This window comes from Cimex lectularius, unplaced genomic scaffold (assembly GCF_000648675.2).
Source record: "Cimex lectularius strain Harlan isolate CLEC.00 unplaced genomic scaffold, Clec_2.1 scaffold19, whole genome shotgun sequence".
NCBI lineage: Eukaryota > Metazoa > Arthropoda > Insecta > Hemiptera > Cimicidae > Cimex > Cimex lectularius.
In genome coordinates, this window is record NW_019392664.1 from 2,170,657 (window position 1) to 2,192,182 (window position 21,526).

Below are 21,526 nucleotides of genomic sequence, written 5' to 3' on the forward strand. Positions count from 1 at the left end.
TGAATGTATTTATTTTAATTTTCGACTGTTAAAAAAATAAATAAAAATAATTGTGTTTTTCAATGAAAATGTTTCCTACCTTTTTTGCGAGCTTGAGCCTAGTGTGAACATCGGCAACTTTTACATATGAGCTGATTAATTCTTCCCGACACTTCTTATTCTGAAAAAAAAAATTTTTTTAGTAGAGTTCTTTTAGACAAGAAAAAATTTAAAGAAAAGCATCTACCTTTTCAGCTAACTCCTGCATGTCACTGTGGCCATTGTGATGCGCGAGCAAGCAACGCGAACATGCTGCGACATTGCATTGTCCACAGTGAAATTCAAAATTTTGTGCATGTTCATTGCAAACATTTAACTGATTTTCCAATGCTGACAAACATGATATTGACGAAATCGGAACTCCAATGTGATCTTTTAACGCTTTAGCGGCTGAATGAACCTAAACCAAAATGAACATGTAAAATTAACTAACAAAACATTGGAAAAACATACTCACGCTTTTATAGCAAGAGTCACAATAAGGAACTGAACACTGTGTACACTGAATAATAGCAGTTAAAGAGCATTCATTGCAATTAACTAAAAAAATAAAAAATAAATTAGACATAATTTCATTATTCATTTTATAATAAAATACTAATTTAAAATAAATACCAGCTTGTTTTTTCATCTGTTCTTGCTTTTGAGGTTGATTGAATGAAATCTGCTCATCGCCTTTGAAAGGCTGCGGATTGGCTTTATTAAACCAAACACCACACAAGTAATGATTTACTGGAAAATATTCCTTCATTTGTGCCTGTGTTAAACTGGAAAAACAAATTCGAATATGTTCATTGATATATTTATAAATTTAAGTATATTTTAATAATTACCCAGTTGGGACTATTGATACCGTCTTGCAAGTCAGACAAGTTATACTGGCTTTTTTGGTAAGTTCTCTGGTAACACAATTTTCACAAACTGAGTGGGCACAGTGCAAAAGAAGTGGTATCCTTAAAGGTTTCGCCAACTGATAACCTAAATCACACAATTTTTTTTTCACAGTAATGTTATGACTCGTACATTCTAATTTCGTTTGGATTGTTCAAGGTTTTGATTGCAGAGCATTAGAATAGTAAACATAACAATCCACTGTTTATTCACCTTTTAATTCTTTCGGCTTTATTTTAAATGGATTAAATTCTAAATATGTAAATGCTTGCCAAATTTGGATAAACATTTTTCACCATATAAACAATTATGTGTGGCGACGAAATAAACCAAAATAGAGCAGAGAAAGAAAGCCTTCTCCAAAGCCAATTTTAAATAAAAATTGAACAAACAAACATATTATTAGAACTAATTTTTAATTTCCATAAAAGAAAAAAATGTTTGAAAATTGTTTAGTAAAAACATTATATCACTTCATTATGTATTATGGTTAAATATTAAATGTACTAGAATTTATAATTATAACAGTATTAATATTGGCCAAATATGGAAAATGTCAGCCAAATGACCATAACTGTAAGACTGACTGTTAACGGTTAGTCTGTTCAAGTTATGGAAAAATTAAAGGACCACTATGATGGAAGGAACAAGGAAATATTGGTATCTAGAACATATCAACTTATTGATATTGTTTTGGTTGTAATGTACTGAAAACGATATGTATCCAGTTCAGACCCAATGGGATGGGTTCTTTGATTAAAAAGTGTTGAAAAACAGAAAAAACACTACTGTTGGTAGTTGAATTCTAAAGTTAAAATAAGTTCTATTTTGAAAATAGAACAACCCACATTTTAGAGACTTAAACTGTAGATTTTTTATTGTTTAGTAACAGCAGGATGATCAACAATCAACCGTGCTCAAACTATTCGTAGAAAATACCATACATAAACTGTGATCAATCCCAGGTAAGAAATGATGGGTTATTTGCTTAAATGTCCATCGATAAACAAAATAAACATTAGACAATTGGCAGTTGTATTGTAGAGTTAATATTTAGGTATTTCATGAACAAAGGACTACCAAAAGTTAGATTTAGGGCGAATTAAACGGTGGAATGTACAATGTTTCCTAATGTCTAATTACAGCAGGATCAACAACGTTATTGTATCAGCTCATTGTAAAACAAAACGACCCAAAATTTAGAAAGAATTAAATGGCGAAAAGTCACGTTTTTTCCAATTATCAAAAAACAGCAAGATGATCAACTATGCTTCAACTATCAACTGTGGTTCAGTTATATGTTGATTTTTGTCACTGGCATTTTTTTTTTTTTTTTTTAATTTGTTCAACAAACAAAACGTGAGTGTACTGCTCATGCTGTGAACTATGGTGAGTTGTCAACAACCATCTATATCATCCACATCCAACAGGTAAGAAATGACCAGAGAAAACGCTACATTGGTGAAGTTCTATTGTTGGGTTAATGTTAGGCCTATTTTGAAAGTTGAACTATCCACAATTTAGGAAGAGCTAAATGGAAGAAACTACAATTTGACTCATTTGTTTAAAACCAGCAGAGGACGAACAAGCTCGAATTATCACTTTATTTTTGTTATGCTTGAAACAACTATGCTCATTCTGTGAATTATCATGAGTTGTGAACACAACCCCTTAACCATCGTACGCCCAAACAGACAACAACGATGACTTGTCTACAACAATCTAAGTCATCATCCTCATCCAACAAGTAAGAAATGATGGGTTATTTGCTTAAAAAGTGTTGAAAAACAGAGAAAACGCTAGCCTGTTGGTGGTTGTATTGTTGTGTAAATGTAAGGCCTAAATTGGACTATCCCGAACTTATGATGAATTAAATGACGGAAACTACAATTTTTCTCAATTGTTTAAAAACAGCAGATCTAAACTATGTGGTGGTTGTATTGTTGGGTTAATGTAAGGCCTAAATTGGACTATCCAGAACTTATGATGAATTAAATGACGGAAACTACAATTTTTCTCAATTGTTTAAAAACAGCAGATCTAAACTATGCTTGTACTATCAACTTTGAGTTGGGTTAATGTAAGGCCTAAATTGGACTATCCAGAACTTATGATGAATTAAATAACGGAAACTACAATCATGCTCAAAACAATATGTGGGTTTAACTATGTTCATACTGTGTACTAACATATTTTTTTTACATATTTTTTTTACAACCTAACATATTTTTTTTACAACCTCCTAACCATCCCTGTAATCAAACAGACAACCACGATGACTTGCCTACAATCTATATCATCTTCCTCATCAAGCAAATACGGGGTTGTTCACTTAAAAAAGTATCGAAAAACAGAAAACAATAGACTTTTGGTTGTTGTATTGTTGGGTTAATGTAAGGCCTACTTTGAAAGTTGGACTATCCACAATTTAGGAAGAGTTGAATGGAAGAAACTACAATTTGACTCATTTGTTTAAAACCAGCAGAGGACGAACAAGCTCGAATTATCACTTTATTTTTGTTATGCTCGAAACAACTATGCTTATTCTGTGAATTATCATGAGTTGTGAACACAACCCCTTAACCATCGTACGCCCAAACAGACAACAACGATGACTTGTCTACAACAATCTAAGTCATCATCCTCATCCAACAAGTAAGAAATGATGGGTTATTTGCTTAAAAAGTGTTGAAAAACAGAGAAAACGCTAGCCTGTTGGTGGTTGTATTGTTGTGTAAATGTAAGGCCTAAATTGGACTATCCCGAACTTATGATGAATTAAATGACGGAAACTACAATTTTTCTCAATTGTTTAAAAACAGCAGATCTAAACTATGATTGTACTATCAACTTTGATTTAATTATCAGTTTATTTTTGTCTCTATTTTTTTTGTGTTATACATGCTCAAAACAATATGTGGTTTTAACTATGTTCATACTGTGTACTAACATATTTTTTTTACAACCCCCTAACCATCCCTGTACCCAAACAGACAACCACGATGACTTGCCTACAATCTATATCATCTTCCTCATCAAGCAAATACGGGGTTGTTCACTTAAAAAAGTATCGAAAAACAGAAAACAATAGACTTTTGGTGGTTGTATTGTTGGGTTAATGTAAGGCCTACATTGAAAGTTGGACTATCCACAATTTAGGAAGAGTTGAATGGAAGAAACTACAATTTTTCTCTATCGTTTAAATACAGCAAATAGCCAACTATGCTTGGACTATCGACTGTGATTCAGTGAAAAAGTGCTTTATCGAATCCAAAACAACTTCGCTGGCATTGTTTTGTTTGTTATTTCACAGAAACAACACAATGTGTAAATCATGATCCATCGTAGGTAAGAAAAGTTAAAAAATTTCTGGAAAGATCTCGATTTAATATGCAGTGTTTATAGTGTTATTGAGGTTTTATGTTGGAAACAGGATTTATGATGTTGGTTAGTGGAAATCCTTATTATGTTTACAAAGAATGTCATCAAATGTCTGACAATGTAATGTTAGAATAACAATCAAAACAGGCATGAACGTCGCACTTGAGCGAAGTTGGTAAAAGTAAATCTCAACATCTCACCGTTGACGGAAAACTCGAGCGAGCAGTTGGCACAGGCTGGCAGCTTGAGCTTTTTCGAGCTTTCCATTTTGGTGAAAAGCTTTTATGAAACCAGTCGGCCGTTATTTCAACCGTCTCGCCTTTAGTCGGACTCCGGAGTTCAAATCGTGTACGAGGACGATAACAAACCGATGTGCAGAACGTGAGCGCACTCTGGACCACTGATAAACGTCCCTTTCAACTATTATTTCTGGCGCTTTCCCGTTTTCGAACAAAAGTTTTATTTTTTATACCCTATAAAGTCCTTTTTTCGGCCCCGTTTCAAAAATTATTGTTTCAATTGTGGTGGTGCGCAACTTTTGAACTGTTAACTGTAAAAAGATATGCAAGACTTCAGCAGGTGAGTCACAACAAAAAATCCCACATGTTTTTGTACTTATCAAGAAACAATACAGTTTTTAATTTTTTCAAATACAATGGACACGATTAACACGATGAAACAAAACTAAACAATCGTATATTCCCTCGGACAACACAATTGATAAACTTTGTATGCGATGACATATCAATTACTTTCTATTTCTTTCGGCCTTAGTACGACCACAATTCTGAACCATTTGATACTTTCTTGGAAGATAAATGTTCCTCTGATCCATTGAAGCTGGTTTAATGTTATGCTTTTTATTTTTAATGTAGATATCTAACATAGGTAAAGCTTTAAAGTCTATTGCATCTTCTCTCCCAATTTAAGCAGGTATCCCCCAAGGCTACATCCTTGGATCTTTACTCTTTTCTGTGTTCCCTAATGATCTTCCATTAGTTCTTATTTTCTTCCAATTCCCTCTATATGGTGATGAAATAAAAAAGGATTGAATTGAGAGAGGTTAGGGAGATTATTAAAAATTAGGGGAAGGAGAATAATGCTTATTTATTTCGGGTTTGACAGATTTGTATAAGTATATATATATATATTCCGAATAGATGAATATACATATATATTCTGGCTGGAGGGAACAATACAAAAGTTGCTTTTTCCGCCAGAACTCAATTCCTAGTTTATGATGGAAAGGGGGATCCAGCCTACGAAACAGTTTATTTTTTTCAACTCCAACGTCCAACTCCCAAGAGACATTTCACTTTCCTTTTTAATGCTGAATAAACTCAAAAAGCCAATTTTAAATAAAAATTGAACAAACAAGTATATTATTAGAGCTAATTTTTAATTTCTATAAAAGAAAAAAAGTGTGTGGTGATTAGTGACCATTAATCGATATTTATTTAGAAATCATGATATGCGGTCTGGTGTGATGTAGGTTTCAGAAAAACATTTTCTTTATCGTGCCAACGTTTCGATCTTTATTGAGATCATCTTCAGGGCTCAAAGTGTTTGTCTTCTGTGTAATTGTGCCATTCACACAGAAGGCAAACACTTTGAGTCCTGAAGATGATCTCAATAAAGATCGAAACGTTGGCACGATAAAGAAAATGTTTTTCTGAAACCTACATCACTCCAGACCACATCTCACGATTTCTATAAAAAAAAAAAAATAAATAAATAAATAAATAAAAAAAAGAATATTTAAAAATTGCCTGGTAAAAAACCATTAAATTGTATCACTTCATTATTTTTTATAGTTAACTATTAAACATACTAAACTTGCATATTGTCCAAATATGCAGAATGTCAGCCAAATGACCATTACAGTCTTGTAACAGTAAGATCATCAACTGTGCAAGTTATGTAAAAAGTAAAGGACCTCTGAGATTCAAGGAACAAGGTATATTGGTAAAATTAGGAGAAGGAGAATAATTCTTATTTATTTAGGTTTAACAGATTTATATAAAACATGGGGGTTAGCTGAGAGTTGTTCAATATACTTCTTATGTAAATTATGAACGCTTACTTTGTCTCTGCTGTCTGGTGGGAGCAACACAAGAGCTGCTTTTTCTGCCAGAACTCAATTCCTAGTTTGTGGCGGGAAGGATCGTAGGGATCCAGCCTATGAAACAGTTTATTTTTTTAATCTCCAACGTTCAACTCCCAAGAGACTTTCCTTTTTCATGCAGAATAAAAATCTCTTCTACAACCCCGTTTTCTCCCTTTAAGGCCAGAAATTCCTGGCAGAAGGGCCATTCATGGCTGATAACAGTTTTAAGAAGAGGGAAACAAACTATGTACAAGCATAGGTACTCTAAATAACAGCATTTATTATTTCACTAATACCATTAAACAGAATACCAAGCCTATTTCATTATATTTAGCTTTAAGAACTCTGAATCCAGTTTTCGTTGCCTAGGTAAAACATGGAAAGAAAGCTCGTCTCGGAAACAGAGGGGTTAGTGGTGGCCACAATGGTTAAGGCATTGACGCAGCGCTCAATGTTGTAGGGTAAATTCCCAGTTTCGAATCCAGCGGCTCTGCATTCAAACCCATCAAGCTTACAAATGGGCTTTCTTTTTTTCTTAAAAAACACTAGCACCGTGAGGGTTGGTATAATCTCTGCTGTTGCAACCCCTCATAAAAAAATAAATAAAATCTCCAAAGAATCTAGTTACTCCAGTTCAAAATCCTTTGAACAATATATATAAACAGATATTAGAATCTACAGACATGCTTAATGACTCCACTTATTTTAAACAAGGTTCTTCTATTATTAAGTTTATAATATAAATAAAAAAATAAAAAAATGCTTGAGCCTTATGTTTTAAAAGTAATTTTTATTTCTATTGTACAATAATAGACCGTGAACATTCTTTGTTCTAACAATATAATTATGATTTGGTCATGTGAGTTTTCATATTTTGTCAATTGTTGCAGTTGCTTTTGAATTGCTTATTTTTTGAAAAGTTTTTATTAGTGATTCTTATTTTTATCGTTTGTAAGAAGTCATCTATTAAATGTGTGTTTGCCAGTATGATCTCAAGAACAATGCTGATTATGTTTCAAAATTAACCTGATATTGTTGGCTCAAGCAACCACACAAGTTGTACGAGGTTGACCAGTAGACCAATAAGATTTAAAATTATCTATCATCCGTTATCATACATTTGTTTCATAAATTTGTATTCATTTGTAAAATAATATCATTTAATGAAGTAATAAAAATAAATATTTATGATATAAATTACAACTTATTTACACTAATAAACAATTATGTCGCTTCTTTGGACTTAAATTTATTTTTAATCATGTTAACTAATTATCTTCTTGGCAGTTGGTCTGATCGGTTCTGATGAAAAAAGCTCTGCTAATAAAGTTTTTGTCTATAGTTCTATATGCGTTTTCCATAGTTTCAATAGAAGGATTTCGCTCCCTCGTTAAAATCCAAGCATTCCCTGAAATAAATACAATTTAACTATGAAGGAAAAAATTACAGGAAAATTAGTTTTACTGGTGCTTAAAATTCCAAAATCACTGCAGGACCACACCACAGAATAGTTGACATAGTCAGTATCCAAAACCCAATAAGGAGCATCGCCTGAAAAAATGTTGATTTCAATAACAACTTATGTTCAAAAAAATCCCATAAAAAGTAATTATAAGTTAATTACCAGGAAGGTATGGAAATTTAATAACCATTTTTGCTGGAAAGTATGTTTTTTCTGCTTTTATAACTTCACCTTGAACCTTTGAAACAGTTCCTGTTCTAAAATTAATTTTAAATGTTAAAAACAGGCAAAAATGAATATGAAATATATAGTTGATAAATAATAATTGTAATAGTTACAGTGAACTTGTCTGTTGGTGAATCAATTTGATCGACACATTGGCTCCATCTGTATAGTTACTGTTTACACATCTTCCCCCGAATTCAGAAATATCAAAATATCTTTCGGCTTCGTACCACTTACCCATGTACTAAAGATAGTTTAAATCATCATTTATTTATTTCAAGTATTATCAGAAATATATTGTAAAACAGATAAAATTGTTACAAACCTGAGAAACGTCAAAATTCTCCATAGTTTTCATTTCTGGACATGGCCCGAGGAAAGGTACTTGGGCATGTGTGAGTACCAAAATGGAACTCAGTATAATTAATAGCTGCATCTTTTTCTAAAATATATTTGTTCTTCTATTAACACATATAGCGTTCAATATAATAAGAAAAAGTAATAAGACTATAACATAAACGCATATGAAGGTATCATAATTAATTAAAAAAATGTTAAAGTACTAATTAACTATACCATTAAAAACCTAAAGTTTGTTGGACCCTAAACTACATTCTAAATTTAGAAAAGGAAAACAACTTTCAGTCCTGGTTATAATTTTTAATTTCAAATGATAAAAAACATAGTAAATTGTCAAGCACAGATGTAGGATTTTGTTGGTTTATCTAAAAGCTGGACATCTTGATCGCTCCTTTTGACATTTTAAAATTATTTTTTATTAAGCCTGTTTATTGAATCTTGCTGATGCTTTTATTAATTTTTTATTTTATTTTTAATTATTTATTCCTTTATTCCTTTAAGAGCAGTCTCAACAAAAACTGTTTTTCCTTGGGAAATCGATTTTTTTTTCTTCTTTCAGTATTGAGCTGATTGGCCAATGGGAAATCGATGTTATTTGAAGAAATTGTTGATAAGTTTTTCTATCGGTGAACCATAGGAATTAACTTACTATAAATTAAAATGATAAATAAACAAATTGGATTTTGGTTGAAGAAATTGCAAAGATTTCGTTTTCTCGGAAAAAAAATGTTCAGGAATAGTTTTTTTTTGCAAATATCTTGAGAAATGTGTGGTGTTTAGTGACCGTTCATTAATGATTATTCGGAGATTGTGCGATGCGGTCTGGTGCGACGTAGGTTTTAGAAAAACATTTTCTTTATCGAGCCAACGTTTCGATCTTTATTGAGATCATCTTCAGGGTTCAAAGTGTTTGTGTACTGCGAAATCGTGTCATTATGTGACAAGTGAGTAGGCACTCTCAACACGACACACATGAATGTCACAATTAAGCAGAAAACAAACACTTTAAGCCCAGAAGATGATCTCAATAAAGATCGAAACGTTGGCACGATAAAGAAAATGTTTTTCTAAAACCTACGTCACACCAGACCGCATCTCACGATCTCCGAATAATTATCTTGAGAAAGTTGGTACAAACTAAAAACCGTTTGCACCGTTAAATTCATCCACAAAAAACCTTAAAAAACGTACATTTATGAGTATCTTGCTATTTGAAATAATTAAGCCCTTCTCGTATCCCGTTAGCTTGAAATGGTAGATCATTACTTTTTGGCCGATAAGAAACTAGACAAAAAAATAAAAGTTTATTTGTCCGGGTTTTAGACAAAAAAATAGAAAACAGAAGTTAAACTCGCCCTGTATATTAACAAACATCGAGTTATAAAAGCCATAAGTTTTAATTACAAAAACTCTTGACCGTAGCCAATTTATTAATGTTTGTTATTAGTATTTATTAACTTAAATTTTTTTTACCAATGTCAATTTATAATCAATTTATTGTAGAAAGCTTATCCTGGATGATTTACAGTACGTTTTGCATTAAAATCGCCTCCTCGACTTTCCTTCATGCCAACAATAAAATCTCATGGCATACGTCACGCCTCAAAACCAGTACTGAACTTTTTTCTTTGCACATACAATGAACACTATTAATATTAATGAACTCGTGTAAAAAGGACAGCATTTAACTTTTGGGAGAGTGGTGGACTACTTAACACTTTAATCTGAAGTGAAAAGGAATCGTTCAGCAACCGGACGAACTTTCTTTTCCAAGAAATATTTTTTACAAAAAATATTCAACCTTATTTCTAGAGTAACCAATCGATAAAATTTATTATTTATTCGTGGCCTGCGGTGACTTAATTCTTTTGGTTTTTAAAAGGTGAGAAATATAACTGTTTTCGTATCATCTTGTCCACTTTCTAATATTTGGTTTATTTTGTTTGGTCAAAAAATGTAATTATGGTTTTGTTACTCTTGGCTATCTATTCCTAGATCAACCGATAGAGTACTGGTGTCAAACACTCGAGCTTCAAGCACGTGAGCTTTAATAGGTAGCTGGTGAATCAGGACTTGACAAAGATTAATGAGCCTTGTGGTCAACTCGTTTTCTTGTTCATAAAACTGTGCCTGTATTGAATAAACAATTTATTTTCTTTAAAATAAACTTCCATTCTGACAAAGATAGCAAACCATTTGGTTCATTCTGACACTGTTTTTCTTCGGTAAAGTTTTCTAGAATTTGAAATATTTGACAGATGCACACAATAATACCTTAATAGAATATTTACGGTATAGAATTATCAATCGTCTTCAAAATTTGATAGGGATTTGAATAAATGTGTATATTTCTTGAATAGCTAAGATTTCTTGAGCAACTGTTTAATCAATCAATCTTGAGGGTACATTTTCAGTTTATTGTAAATTGAAATTACTTAACTTCTCTAGTTACATAATTCCAACATTATCTGTAAAATCACAAATTTAATTGTTATGATATATAACGTAACATGGATTAATAGCATCAAAAATCAACGCCTGGCTAATCTTTTAAGAATTTCAAAAAATCACGTTTACCTAATTAAAAAAACTTAATTGGTGAAGTTTGATAAAGGCCGGGTTCGTTGTTATTTACCTGTGAGATGTTCCAACTCTCTTGAAACTGCAATGAACGTTTGCACGTTTTCGCTGAAAGTCAAGACTGAAGTGAGTACAAACGAGAGGGGTGACCAAGTCCCGGTGAACTTCAGGTTTGAACGGTTTCTAGGTCAACCTCTCTCTTTATCTCTCTTTCTCTTCTATCTTTCCACTTCCAGTTTAGACATCTCTTTCTATTTGCATAACGAAACGGGAGAAAAGGCAGGCCAGTGGACAAAAAAAAAAAATCCAAGCTGGTGCACTTTCGCGTATCTGGCAGAAAGAACGCCGAAGTTTATCGACACTTAACTATTTCTGGCTTCAATGTTCTGTTTTATGCCAATACAAATACTACATATAAATAAATTGTTGCCGCTTTTTGGGAACAGTAGAAAATTAGTTTACACAAAGTAACATATAATATTATGTATGCATAATACGTTTTATGCAAAGTAAAATTACGCATAATAAATACTTATTCAATTGGGAATGTAAGTTCATTATTACTATAAAAAATATAGTTCATAATTGTTGTAAAAAATCTTCATTAGCCAGATAATTATTGCATTTGACAAGTTTTAAAATTTATATATTACATATCGAGTTGTTCTTGCTCTCTACCTTGCGAGGTGTTCTTTTTAATAATCATTATTGTTAATATTTTTGTTTTGTTTTTTCCGAGCTGTTTTGGAGAAGCTGACAGACCAAAACAGCAAGGATGGTCAGATCAAAATGATCTGAAACAGTTAAAATATAATTTCATCACCCCGTTTACCCCATGAAGAAATCTCGCAGTAGTAAATATTGTTAATTTAAAAAAAAAGGAAAAACTTCTTATGTGAAGTTGTATTGATATTTGAGTCAGTGGTATTGCTAAATTGTTCATTTGTTCATCTTGATTATTGTTTAGAGACAACAGAAATTATACGGACCCAAAAACGACCAGAACGCAAGAAAGTTGGTATTAAGCTTTAAATCCAGAAAAAACATACTCATTTGTATTTACTGGTGATAAAATTGTAGATTTTTGATTTCTGACTGTCTGTAAATCGATAGCAAACAAGTTTTAAATATTTTTTTTTCGTTCTAGAGTTCAAGTGGCATAATTTCCTAAATCTTCTTAATACATTCTTATATTGAACTATGACTTATACATGTATTTAGAATTATTAATTTTATATACAATGGTTAATTATTTTCAATGAAATCTTCATGAAGTAATGAGGGCTGAGCCTGGTTTGTTTGGCAAGTGGAAAATGTGCTAGCTGGTCATTACGGTCCTTCCATTCTCGTTGTAGTTCTGTAACGCATCTTTCTTGGTTAAGCCGTCAAATGTAGCGAGGGCAGGCGGACCAGGATGAAAGAGTGTAGTTTTGCTAACTTAATATATGACTTTGGGAGAAGTTGAAAAAAAACCTTGTTTACTTTTAGGACATTTTTCTTTTTAATTTCTAAATTATAGTAAAACTTACAAATAAATAAACCTAACCGTTCTATTAAAGCTTATTTGTTTTGCGCGAGGTCCGGGTAGTGGATTCAGTTCTGCTGTTCGACGACATTGGCAACAGGGGCAGTGACTGCGGGCTTTTTCTGTTCCTGGACGAGCGGTTTCGCTTCTTCGGCCATGACGGCGACTTCCGGATGAGCCGAGGGCGAAGGGACGGGCTTGGGTTCCGGCTGGGCAGAGGGCGAAGGGACGGGGTTGGCCTCGGGGGAGGCTTCGGGTTTGGCAACGGGGGTGGGTTCAGGGCTGGCTTCAGGGTCGGCGGTCTTGGTCTTCAGTGGTGGGCCGAGGGGTTCACCGAGGTTGCATTCTTCTTGTTCGGCCCGTACGAAGAAGGTTCTGGAGATCTTGTGCTTGTCCAAGACTCCGTAGGCCTTCTGAAGGACTGTTCCAGGAGGAAGCCTGTCACGGGTCATGACCCATGCGGATTCTGCAAAACAAAAAATTTTTTACTTAATAAAGTCTACTCTGGAGGTCTGTGGGATGACTGTAATGTGGTCGTTTCCAATTATTTTGATACACCTATTATAACTATTGTTCGAGCCACGACTGAAGATATTATCTGACCGCCAAAATAGCAAAGACGGTCGGAAAAAACTTATAAAAAACGGTCAAACTACAAAGTTAAATATGCTAGCTCGTATGTCTAATTTTAATTTGGAACCGTAAACATTTCTAGAAATCACATATCTCTTGGAAATTATCTAATTTCTAAAATTCTAAAAATTTTGTTTAAACTCAGAGTTAAGTATAATCACAGACAATCTTCTGTGCTTCCTACTAAACCCATGAGAATATGAGAAGCCTCAGCATTTTTATAAGGTGTAAAAAAACTTATTAAATCTATTTAAAACCAATTTTTATATTTAATTTTTTAATAATAAAAATAGTTTGGACTTACGTGTATTAACAAGTGGCCCAATTCCTGAGCAGGACCAGACGACAGAGTAGCTGTCGTAGTCAGTGTCAAGGATACTATATTCAGTTTCCATAGGGACTAAAAAAAGTTCAAGATTATTATAAAAAGTTAAATTGTAAACTTGTTAAATTGTGTTAACGTTACTAACAAGGAAGGGTCGAGTATTTGACGCTGATCTTGGAGTCAAGTCCTCCTTTTGGAACGTTTCTGATCTCTCCGTCCAAAACACGCTTAATTCCAGTACTGAAAATACGTATTTATTATATATCTAGTATTTGTATTTATATAAACAATAAAAATAAGTTTTATTTACATTCTATTGGTGATTTCGTTAGTGACGAGAATCCTGCCGTCGGCGGCTTTTGTGTAATTAGTCCTGGCGCATCTGCTGCCTGCTTCTAATACAGTAAAGTACCTCTCGGCTTCGTACCAGGTACCCATGTACTATAAAAGACAGAAAAAAAGGTTAATTACAATATAAAACAAAATAACGATCAAAGCCTACTCACTCTGTCGATGTCGAAACCCGCCATCGCCCTTTTGTCAGGGCACCAACCGATACCAGGGATCTGAGCCTTGACGAGGCTCGCCATTAGGCATACCACAGCTAACGTCACCTGCGTTTTCATCCTGAAATACAAAAACGAATAAAACATTGGGAAATAATTCGTCGAGTTCAATGAACTTTTGGTCTTTAAAAGGCGTAGCGAATGCAAAACCGTCACGACATGGAAAAGCGTTCTGGTTTAGCATTTACGCCTGAGTAACCGGTAACTTTTAGTACTTTAATAACCCTTACTTTCCTAATACACATTAACCGTCATATCGCTTAATCACTTCCGACTTTCCAATACGCGACGATAAGGGCTTTTGAAAAAGTCCATGGGGGTGTTCGTTCACCTGACCTTAATTGACCCGAGTGTCAAAAATTAAGGTATTGGAAAAAGACAGGGGTTTTCGTGTTCAAACATATACAATAGATAATTTAACTTACAAATATGAATGTGATATGGAAAATAATAAATAATACTTTCCACTAAAATATATCAAACTCCAAACAGTTTCATGCTGACGCGAGTTCCTCACTGAAGATGGCGCAATGCCGAAACGCGTTCGAATAGTTCAACAAACCCGCGAGTGAAAACGGACCCAATAAGTGAATTCAATACCGGTTCAGCACGAGTTCACCGACTCGCAGACGAACACCCAGCATCAACAACAAACAGTTGGTTCTATTGAAAAGTAGAATCACAAATGTGTACAAATAAATGACAAAGTATTGGCATTAGAATTTAAGATCCAAAGATCTATTTAAAAAATTATATTAATTCGTATTTTTCAAAAATATTGTCCCTTAGACAATGAAACTTAGGTTTCACACTGTACTTTAAAACTTAACGAAATAGCCTCAATTCAATTTGAGTTAAGTACATACTATTGTACAATTCAATTGTTTAGATAGGTTAAAAAAACACTAATATGGCATTGATGTTTCAAACTTAACTAAAAATATTTTAACGTGTTCCCCAAATATTTATTCAATAAATTAGAAAAAGGGCAGAGAGCATATGCGAAATATAATTTATAAACATTTAAACAGGATATTATTTTTGTTTGAACCAACATTTCAAGATTGAGGATTTTACCAAGAATTTTTAATTTTTCTGGACAAATATTGTATGATGAAATAATTCAGAAGATTAGTTACCAAGCTAAACAATAAGTTACGTAAAAAATAAGTACCTCAGCAAAATATTCCAATACACGCTGATTAATTACAACTAGTAATCTTGATAAAAACTGGGGTTTTAATAAAAAGTAAAATTTGAAATAAACTTATGATAAAACGAATAGAAAAATTTTTGTCTTATGTCATTTACTTTATAAAAAGAAGAAGTTTCTTTTGGTTCTTACAAGAATTCTTTAACACTCACTAAACTGCTTTTAAATTTGAATGAAGATTTTTATGATTTGTTTGATTGGGATTATTTAAAAATATACCTTAAACATTCAAAATACTCAACTAATTACAGATGGGCTTGGCATATTTGAAATTTTATCAAAATATGAACCCCTAAGAAGATAAATGTGTGCTTGTAAGTTTTGGCTTTATGCACCATTTCTCAGATTATTTAAAAACCAAATTCTTCCAAAAATGTTCTTTTTTTGTTATTACACTCTTACAAACACGTCGTTCATATTTAAACATATTTCTTTATTTGAAATAAAAGAAAAAAATCTTTGCTGTGCATTTTAACAAGAATGAGCTTTGGCTAAACATACTTACGCTGATGCTATAGATTTTTGGTAGTTTGAAGAAATATACATTTTTTAACAAATTTTTGGTTGTGTTTAGGTAAAAATAATTTTAACTCGACCACAATTTGTTAATTCTAGATGTTGATGAGGGATGTGGTAAAAAAATTGAAAAAAAGGACCACATCCCTGATTCACATCTAGAATTTAAAGTCTTTAAAGCCGTATGGCTTATTATTACTTATATGATCATAATGTCAATTTGATAGTAGTTTTCATTTATTTGAACTTAATTTGACAATAGTCAAATAATTTTGTTCTGTTTTTCATTTAGTTGCAAAGTTTTTGTTGGTTGAATAGGAAAAAACAATACTTCGGTTGTACTGTTTACCTTCGTTGTGATATTTAGTTTCTAACATTACCGGTACATAGTTATTTTGACGACAAGCGTTGAATGACATGTTAATTGTTGTTACAATTTCCCCCCGGATCTTCTAGTTTTGATTTTCCATGTGTGTGTTGAATTTAAGCTAGAATCGTGCTGAAATCGTATGTACTTACGTGTCTGAGGTCGGATTCGGTCTGCCGGATGGGCCCCTTGGGTATGGCTTTTATAGACTATACCTACCCTCTCCTCTACAGGAGGCGCTCTCGCGTCCTCCCTAGATTCCTCGGGCATCGGGTTTTCATAAGTGTTCAAACGCGGGATTTCTGCGAATTTGCCGTGAGAAACTCGTCCGAGACAAATTTCATCGAACGATTAGTTATAAAGTTTCAAAATTGGGATAAATTGTTCAAAGAAGCCTGCGGCCCAAAAACAGGAAAAGATCGTTCTCATTGCCTAGCTTCAAAAGGATTCAACGAAGTTATTTACATGTTTATCATAGTAAAATATCTGACAAATTTATTTAGGTAAATGAAGATAAAGAAAGTTGAATAATATGAAGTCTTACAATGTAAACGATTTATTTTTCTAAGAATGTTAACATGTCTTCGGAGAATTCACAATTCGTAAAGTATCACAGTATATTACCTACAATTCTTAAAAGAGTATGCAATAGTAAATTACAATTTTTAGTTTTTATATCGATATATTTACAAACAATTATACAACCTAATAATACAAATTCGTAAAATTTCGTACTTCTTGTTGAATACAAGGTGAAAATCTTCCAGAGGAGCAGAAAATCTTTGTTTTGATTATCACTAACTTTTATATTTTGATGTGTATTTGAAAGAAAATATCTCACTGATTGTTTAAATATTTGAAATTAATCGTCTCATCCTAGCCTGTCGATTCCCACTTGTTCAGGCAGTTCGCCATAATTGTCTGGATTTTGTCAACAAAATATGTTGTTACAGCTTCAATTTTTGTTAAAACTTTACCATTTGGCCAAAGAACTCTGTGTTAAACGGCCGGCGTACTTAAAAATAGTTTATTAGAGCACTTAAAACTTCGGAAAAAGTTGTAGGTTCCGCGTACCTGTTCCATTATTAAAGAGTTCGTTAAACCTTGGACCATATTTCTCCAGGCCAAGTCGTAATGTTTATCTTCCGAATCGTAAATCTTCTTCAGCAAAATAGGAAATCAGTAATAAACCATTTCACGACAATGGACAAAACCCGTTAAAATAAATCGCACTTTGTGGCTCGGTTAACAAAACCGGCCTTAAAGAGTGGGAAACCAAGAGAGAAAAGTGCATTGGCGACCGTCTTCTTGGAATGGCGTGAGATTGAATTATCTCACTTTCCTGGACCTTGACCGTTGATCCCCGATGAAAGGTGGCCACAAATCCACGATTCCATTCTAATCTCATCGCCATTTTATCTCTTTAGCGGTGTTTTTATTAATGATTAATTGTTTTCATATGTACACTTGACTAAGAAATAATTGTTCCATTAAATCACTTGATATGAACAATTTATTTGTAAACAAGCTGCTCAAATTTCCTATATAAGTTTTTATGTTTAAAATTCTCTGGTTTTAAACTTGCAAGCTGATCATCTCAATAAATCTTAATTTCTTAATTTAAAGAGTCAGGACTGAAAGAAAGAGAGAGAGAGAGAGAGAGAGAGAGAGAGAGAGAGAGAGAGAGAGAGAGAGAGAGAGAGAGAGAGAGAGAGAGAGAGAGAGAGAGAGAAATAGATAGGTACATAGATTGATCGATGGCTATGTGAGAGTGAGAATGAATGAGTGATGGAGATAATTTAATTGCATAAATTAACAATATGTTTGAAAACATTAAAACGCTGAAAATATCATTTCTTTCTCGTAAAAAGTGATAGAGTCGAAACAGTACTTAAGTATTAAGCTGAAAAATAATTACATAGCTTAGAGGTGTAAAAACGTTTTTTAATATAGTTACAAGCTGCTACTTGTGTCAACTATTTTCTTGTAAATGTAGATGAACTCAGATATTTTCTGAGCTTGATATTCATCATGTTGACACTCATATTTCTTAAAAAGTAGAGCTTTAACTAAAATGACCTAAACTTAAGTTGTTTTAACACCTTTATGTTTTTTTTTTACACTAATTTCCAATAATATATATTGATCGTCAATTTTGCTAGAATTGTTGACGCTCACCTATCGAAAATTGGTGGTTTAAAGCCAAGAAAATTGTTTGTCCTTTTACCGTAATGTAAATACGAATGAAACTTTTTTCTAGACAGTCAAGCTTAACTCCAATTTGTTCTGTTGCCAAGCTAAATTTTTCGAACAATTTAAATCAACTGGTGAAGGCTTCTTTTTGTAAGGTGATAATTTATTAAATCGAAGAAGGCAGACATGGTACAGGTCGCAACTTTCCTTTAGGTAATTTTTGGTATACGTGAATGAACTCAATGTCGCCTTTTGAAAATATGTTTTCCCTTTGGTCTCCTCAGATTCTTCTATTTTTAGAATTTTTATTTGTAATTTGGATAATTAAAGTATTGATACGTTGTTTAACATTCCGTTAAAAAATATATATTTGGCGCTTATTTTAAAAATGAACGTTACAAAAAATCTACTCTTGTACTAAAAATGTTCAACGCATCAATATATTTTATTTATTATTACATGCATGCTTAATGTAAGTTAATGCAGGGAGTTCAAGAATATAATTACTTACGATTTGTTTCAGTAGTAAATTACAATATTTTTCATTACATATGTTCATCGTTCATTTTGCTCACTCTTTTATCATAAAATACCTAACTTGCCACTTGGATAGCCTGAAAAATTTAGTTACCGCTGGGTTCACTCAATACCTCCACTAGAATTTCACTAGATGAAATGGATTTACCCACATAAATATCATTGTTTAAGAAAGCCATTCGAAGTAGCTCATTAACTGAACAATCAAATAAAAAGCAAAATGATGGATCGATAAGATGTTTCTGTTTATAAATGGCAAATTTTATATTAAATTTACTGCAAGTAGGTTCCTGGAAAAATACTTTAGTTATTTCAGAATGGAACTTTGCTCAAAAGATCACTTGCAGAAAGCGGTTACGAAATCAGCCGTGATTAATAATTGCTATAATTAGTCTCTTGATTTTAACCGGTCGTTGTTTTTTTTTAATGAGGTTTCATATAAATCAATGAGATGAGCCAAATTGTGTGTCTGTTCGTTTGCATTCTGTCTGTACCTCATATCAAGAAATCCGATTTGTTTTTCACCTGGGTACTGAGGTTTGTTTGATGGTGAATATTCAAGGGCTAGGACTTTATTGTAACAAATTCTGCACTCATAGCTAACAAGTTACACAACCATAGCAGGACGCGCTTGAAAACCACAGAGAAAATCTGATCAACGCTGGTTTCTATACAGATCATCCAATTGGATATCATCAATTAAAACGAATTTAAAAAAATATTTGAGCCTCTTCCAAAAAACCAAGATACCTGAATCTCCATATCCGAACACAATAAAATAAAGAAGAATTGACTATGGAGTGGAGAATTTTAAGTTGAAAAATTTCCATCTCATCAGTTGTAAAATTTAACTATATATGTTTTATTTATATTGACTGTGAGACAATCTCACAATATTCTTCCAAAGTTCGAAGTTTCCGATTCATATCTACATAAGGATCGGTAAGGATAGTTAAATCATCAGCATATAGTAACAACAAAATATCACACAAAGAATCAACACTTAACATTTCTAACCTTTCGACCGAAAAAAATCTATAATATCAACCATAAATAGTATAAACAAAAAAGGGCTTAAAATTTCGCCTTGAAAGACCCCCTTATTCACTCTTGTCTCATCACATAAAGACCCACTCACATTAACAGAAATAGAAGCGCAGTCGTATAAACTCTTTAAAAGACAATTTTTGGGCTTAGGCCAAGGTGAAATAATTTTCTCCATAAAATATCAGGTCTAAAGGCCTTCGAAAATTTACAAAACAGGTCTAAACTGCCCTCTTCCTGAGACTAAAATGCATTTAAATAACAGAGCTATGAATAAAAATATTATCCATGCATCTAAGTCCTTACAAAAGCCAGCTTGTTTGTTCTCAGGCAGCAATTTAGCTGACTCTTCCCATATCATCTGGCGACTGAGCAAAATCTGGTTGAAATTTTTAAGGATATAATTGGCCAATGTAATCACCCTAGTTGCTTCGATATTTAGGGTCACCATTTTTGAACAGATTGTGAAACTTAGGGTCATTTTTTGGGGAAGGTTTCTGTTTCAAGTATATCATTAAACTTATTTTCAAGATAAACGAGGCTACTCTGTGGGACACCCTTGAAAAGTCCGAAAGACAAACCATCAGATTGTATGAAGAAATACTTTTTAAAAACTCATCAAGCGTTATACAAAAGTTTAGGTATGAGTGTTAAATAGAAAAAATAAAATCATTTTTTTAGCTTATACAATTTCTTGTAAAAATTACTCCATTTATCTATGGTAATCAGACTTGCAGATTTTTCTTATTTCTAGGTTTATTCACGACTGACCAAAACTAGCCCGTAGTCGCTGATAGTAAGAAAATAACTTGTTTTTCAAAATTGGTTTTCTTTAACCTTAAAAGATTGTAATTTTTCTTTTTAGCAAAGTATGACTGTTGACTGCTTTATTGTTTTTAGGGAGAGATTTTGTCACTTTCATATCGGTTTCAACAATAGCATTAATTATACTCTTTATAAAATCACGATAAAGTAAGTCAGGATTGGAATTTTAAAAGTTTGTTAACATTATATTTGACGAGATAATACAGTTTTTATAAAATTTCGATTTCGAATGATTCTAGACATTTTTTTAATTGGAAACACAAGATCATGTCTTTATTATGTTGGGAAAAATATATTTTGTAATGTTGAGAGTTAGTGAAACGGACAGTGGTCAGATAAGGATACCATGAGTAAATCTCTAGAAAGAATTAAAACTGTAAAATTTAATAAATTTTTATTTGTCTAGTAGACATATCTACTATCTGGTTAAGTTTTAGTTTGTTAATTAGATTAATGTAGTTTGATTAATGCAGCAACTCAATATTCTCGATAGTCTTCGGTTTTTTGGATGATACCTTGATGATACTATGATGAGCGCAATGACCACGCCTTAACCATTGCAGCCAACGACGCCCAACCATTTTTTTATTAATTCATTGTTTTGTGATTATTCTTTAATTCTATCGTGTAAAGCTTAGTGACGGTCAAAACCTGTTAAGAGAGGGAGGATTAAAATGAGACGCAAGGGTTCAACATTTTAGTTGTGAGATTTCCTCTTGTGTTTGATTCAATTGTTG

At 32.7% G+C, this 21,526-nt stretch overlaps 3 protein-coding genes and 1 long non-coding RNA gene across 5 annotated transcripts in view; all 4 read right to left on the minus strand.

The window, feature by feature from the left end:
• LOC106662138 (tudor domain-containing protein 1-like) overlaps nt 1-4,888 on the minus strand; it is a 182,837-nt gene extending 177,949 nt beyond the window's left edge. The window contains exons 1-6 of the mRNA XM_014385961.2: nt 4,512-4,888; nt 873-1,017; nt 655-806; nt 497-579; nt 227-439; nt 80-160 (exon numbers count right to left, since the gene is read on the minus strand). Of these exons, the coding sequence (XP_014241447.1) occupies nt 80-160; nt 227-439; nt 497-579; nt 655-806; nt 873-1,017; nt 4,512-4,578 (741 nt within the window). The 5' untranslated portion in view covers nt 4,579-4,888. The remainder of the gene's footprint in view (nt 1-79; nt 161-226; nt 440-496; nt 580-654; nt 807-872; nt 1,018-4,511) is intronic.
• LOC106662144 lies at nt 3,069-4,504 on the minus strand. The gene is made up of 2 exons (XR_001339840.2): nt 3,149-4,504; nt 3,069-3,114 (listed from the first exon to the last, which is right to left on the minus strand). It is a non-coding gene; the product is annotated as an uncharacterized LOC106662144 (long non-coding RNA).
• Nucleotides 4,889-7,210: 2,322 nt separating the features above from the next.
• LOC106662143 (apolipoprotein D-like) lies at nt 7,211-11,199 on the minus strand. Of its 2 annotated transcripts, none has more exons than XM_014385967.2 (6): nt 11,101-11,199; nt 8,431-8,547; nt 8,219-8,349; nt 8,043-8,137; nt 7,883-7,969; nt 7,211-7,826 (listed from the first exon to the last, which is right to left on the minus strand). In XM_014385967.2, exons 2-6 carry the CDS (start codon nt 8,539-8,541, stop codon nt 7,687-7,689), a joined length of 564 nt encoding a protein of 187 aa, XP_014241453.1. In that variant the 5' UTR covers nt 8,542-8,547; nt 11,101-11,199; the 3' UTR covers nt 7,211-7,686. The 2 variants fall into 2 exon arrangements, with proteins under 2 accessions (XP_014241453.1, XP_014241452.1); XM_014385966.2 differs by lacking the exon at nt 11,101-11,199 and adding an exon at nt 8,682-8,830.
• Nucleotides 11,200-12,547: 1,348 nt separating this feature from the next.
• LOC106662141 (apolipoprotein D-like) lies at nt 12,548-16,409 on the minus strand. Its single transcript, XM_014385964.2, has 6 exons — nt 16,343-16,409; nt 14,035-14,155; nt 13,839-13,969; nt 13,674-13,768; nt 13,508-13,603; nt 12,548-13,036 (listed from the first exon to the last, which is right to left on the minus strand). The coding sequence occupies exons 2-6, from the start codon at nt 14,152-14,154 to the stop codon at nt 12,639-12,641; spliced, it is 840 nt and encodes a 279-aa protein (XP_014241450.1). The 5' UTR covers nt 14,155; nt 16,343-16,409; the 3' UTR covers nt 12,548-12,638.
• Nucleotides 16,410-21,526: the final 5,117 nt, after the last annotated feature.

Coding starts and splice junctions, on each gene's coding strand:
- LOC106662143 (XM_014385966.2), bottom strand. Junction 8,350..8,430: donor AGAATTTTGACGTTTCTCAG/GTTTGTAACAAT, acceptor AACTATCTTTAG/TACATGGGTAAGTGGTACGA. Junction 7,827..7,882: donor TTTTGGAATTTTAAGCACCA/GTAAAACTAATT, acceptor TATTTATTTCAG/GGAATGCTTGGATTTTAACG.
- LOC106662141 (XM_014385964.2), bottom strand. CDS start 14,154: ATGAAAACGCAGGTGACGTTAGCTGTGGTATGCCTAATGGCGAGCCTC. Junction 13,604..13,673: donor CAAATACTCGACCCTTCCTT/GTTAGTAACGTT, acceptor AACTTTTTTTAG/TCCCTATGGAAACTGAATAT. Junction 13,037..13,507: donor TGGGCCACTTGTTAATACAC/GTAAGTCCAAAC, acceptor TTTGTTTTGCAG/AATCCGCATGGGTCATGACC.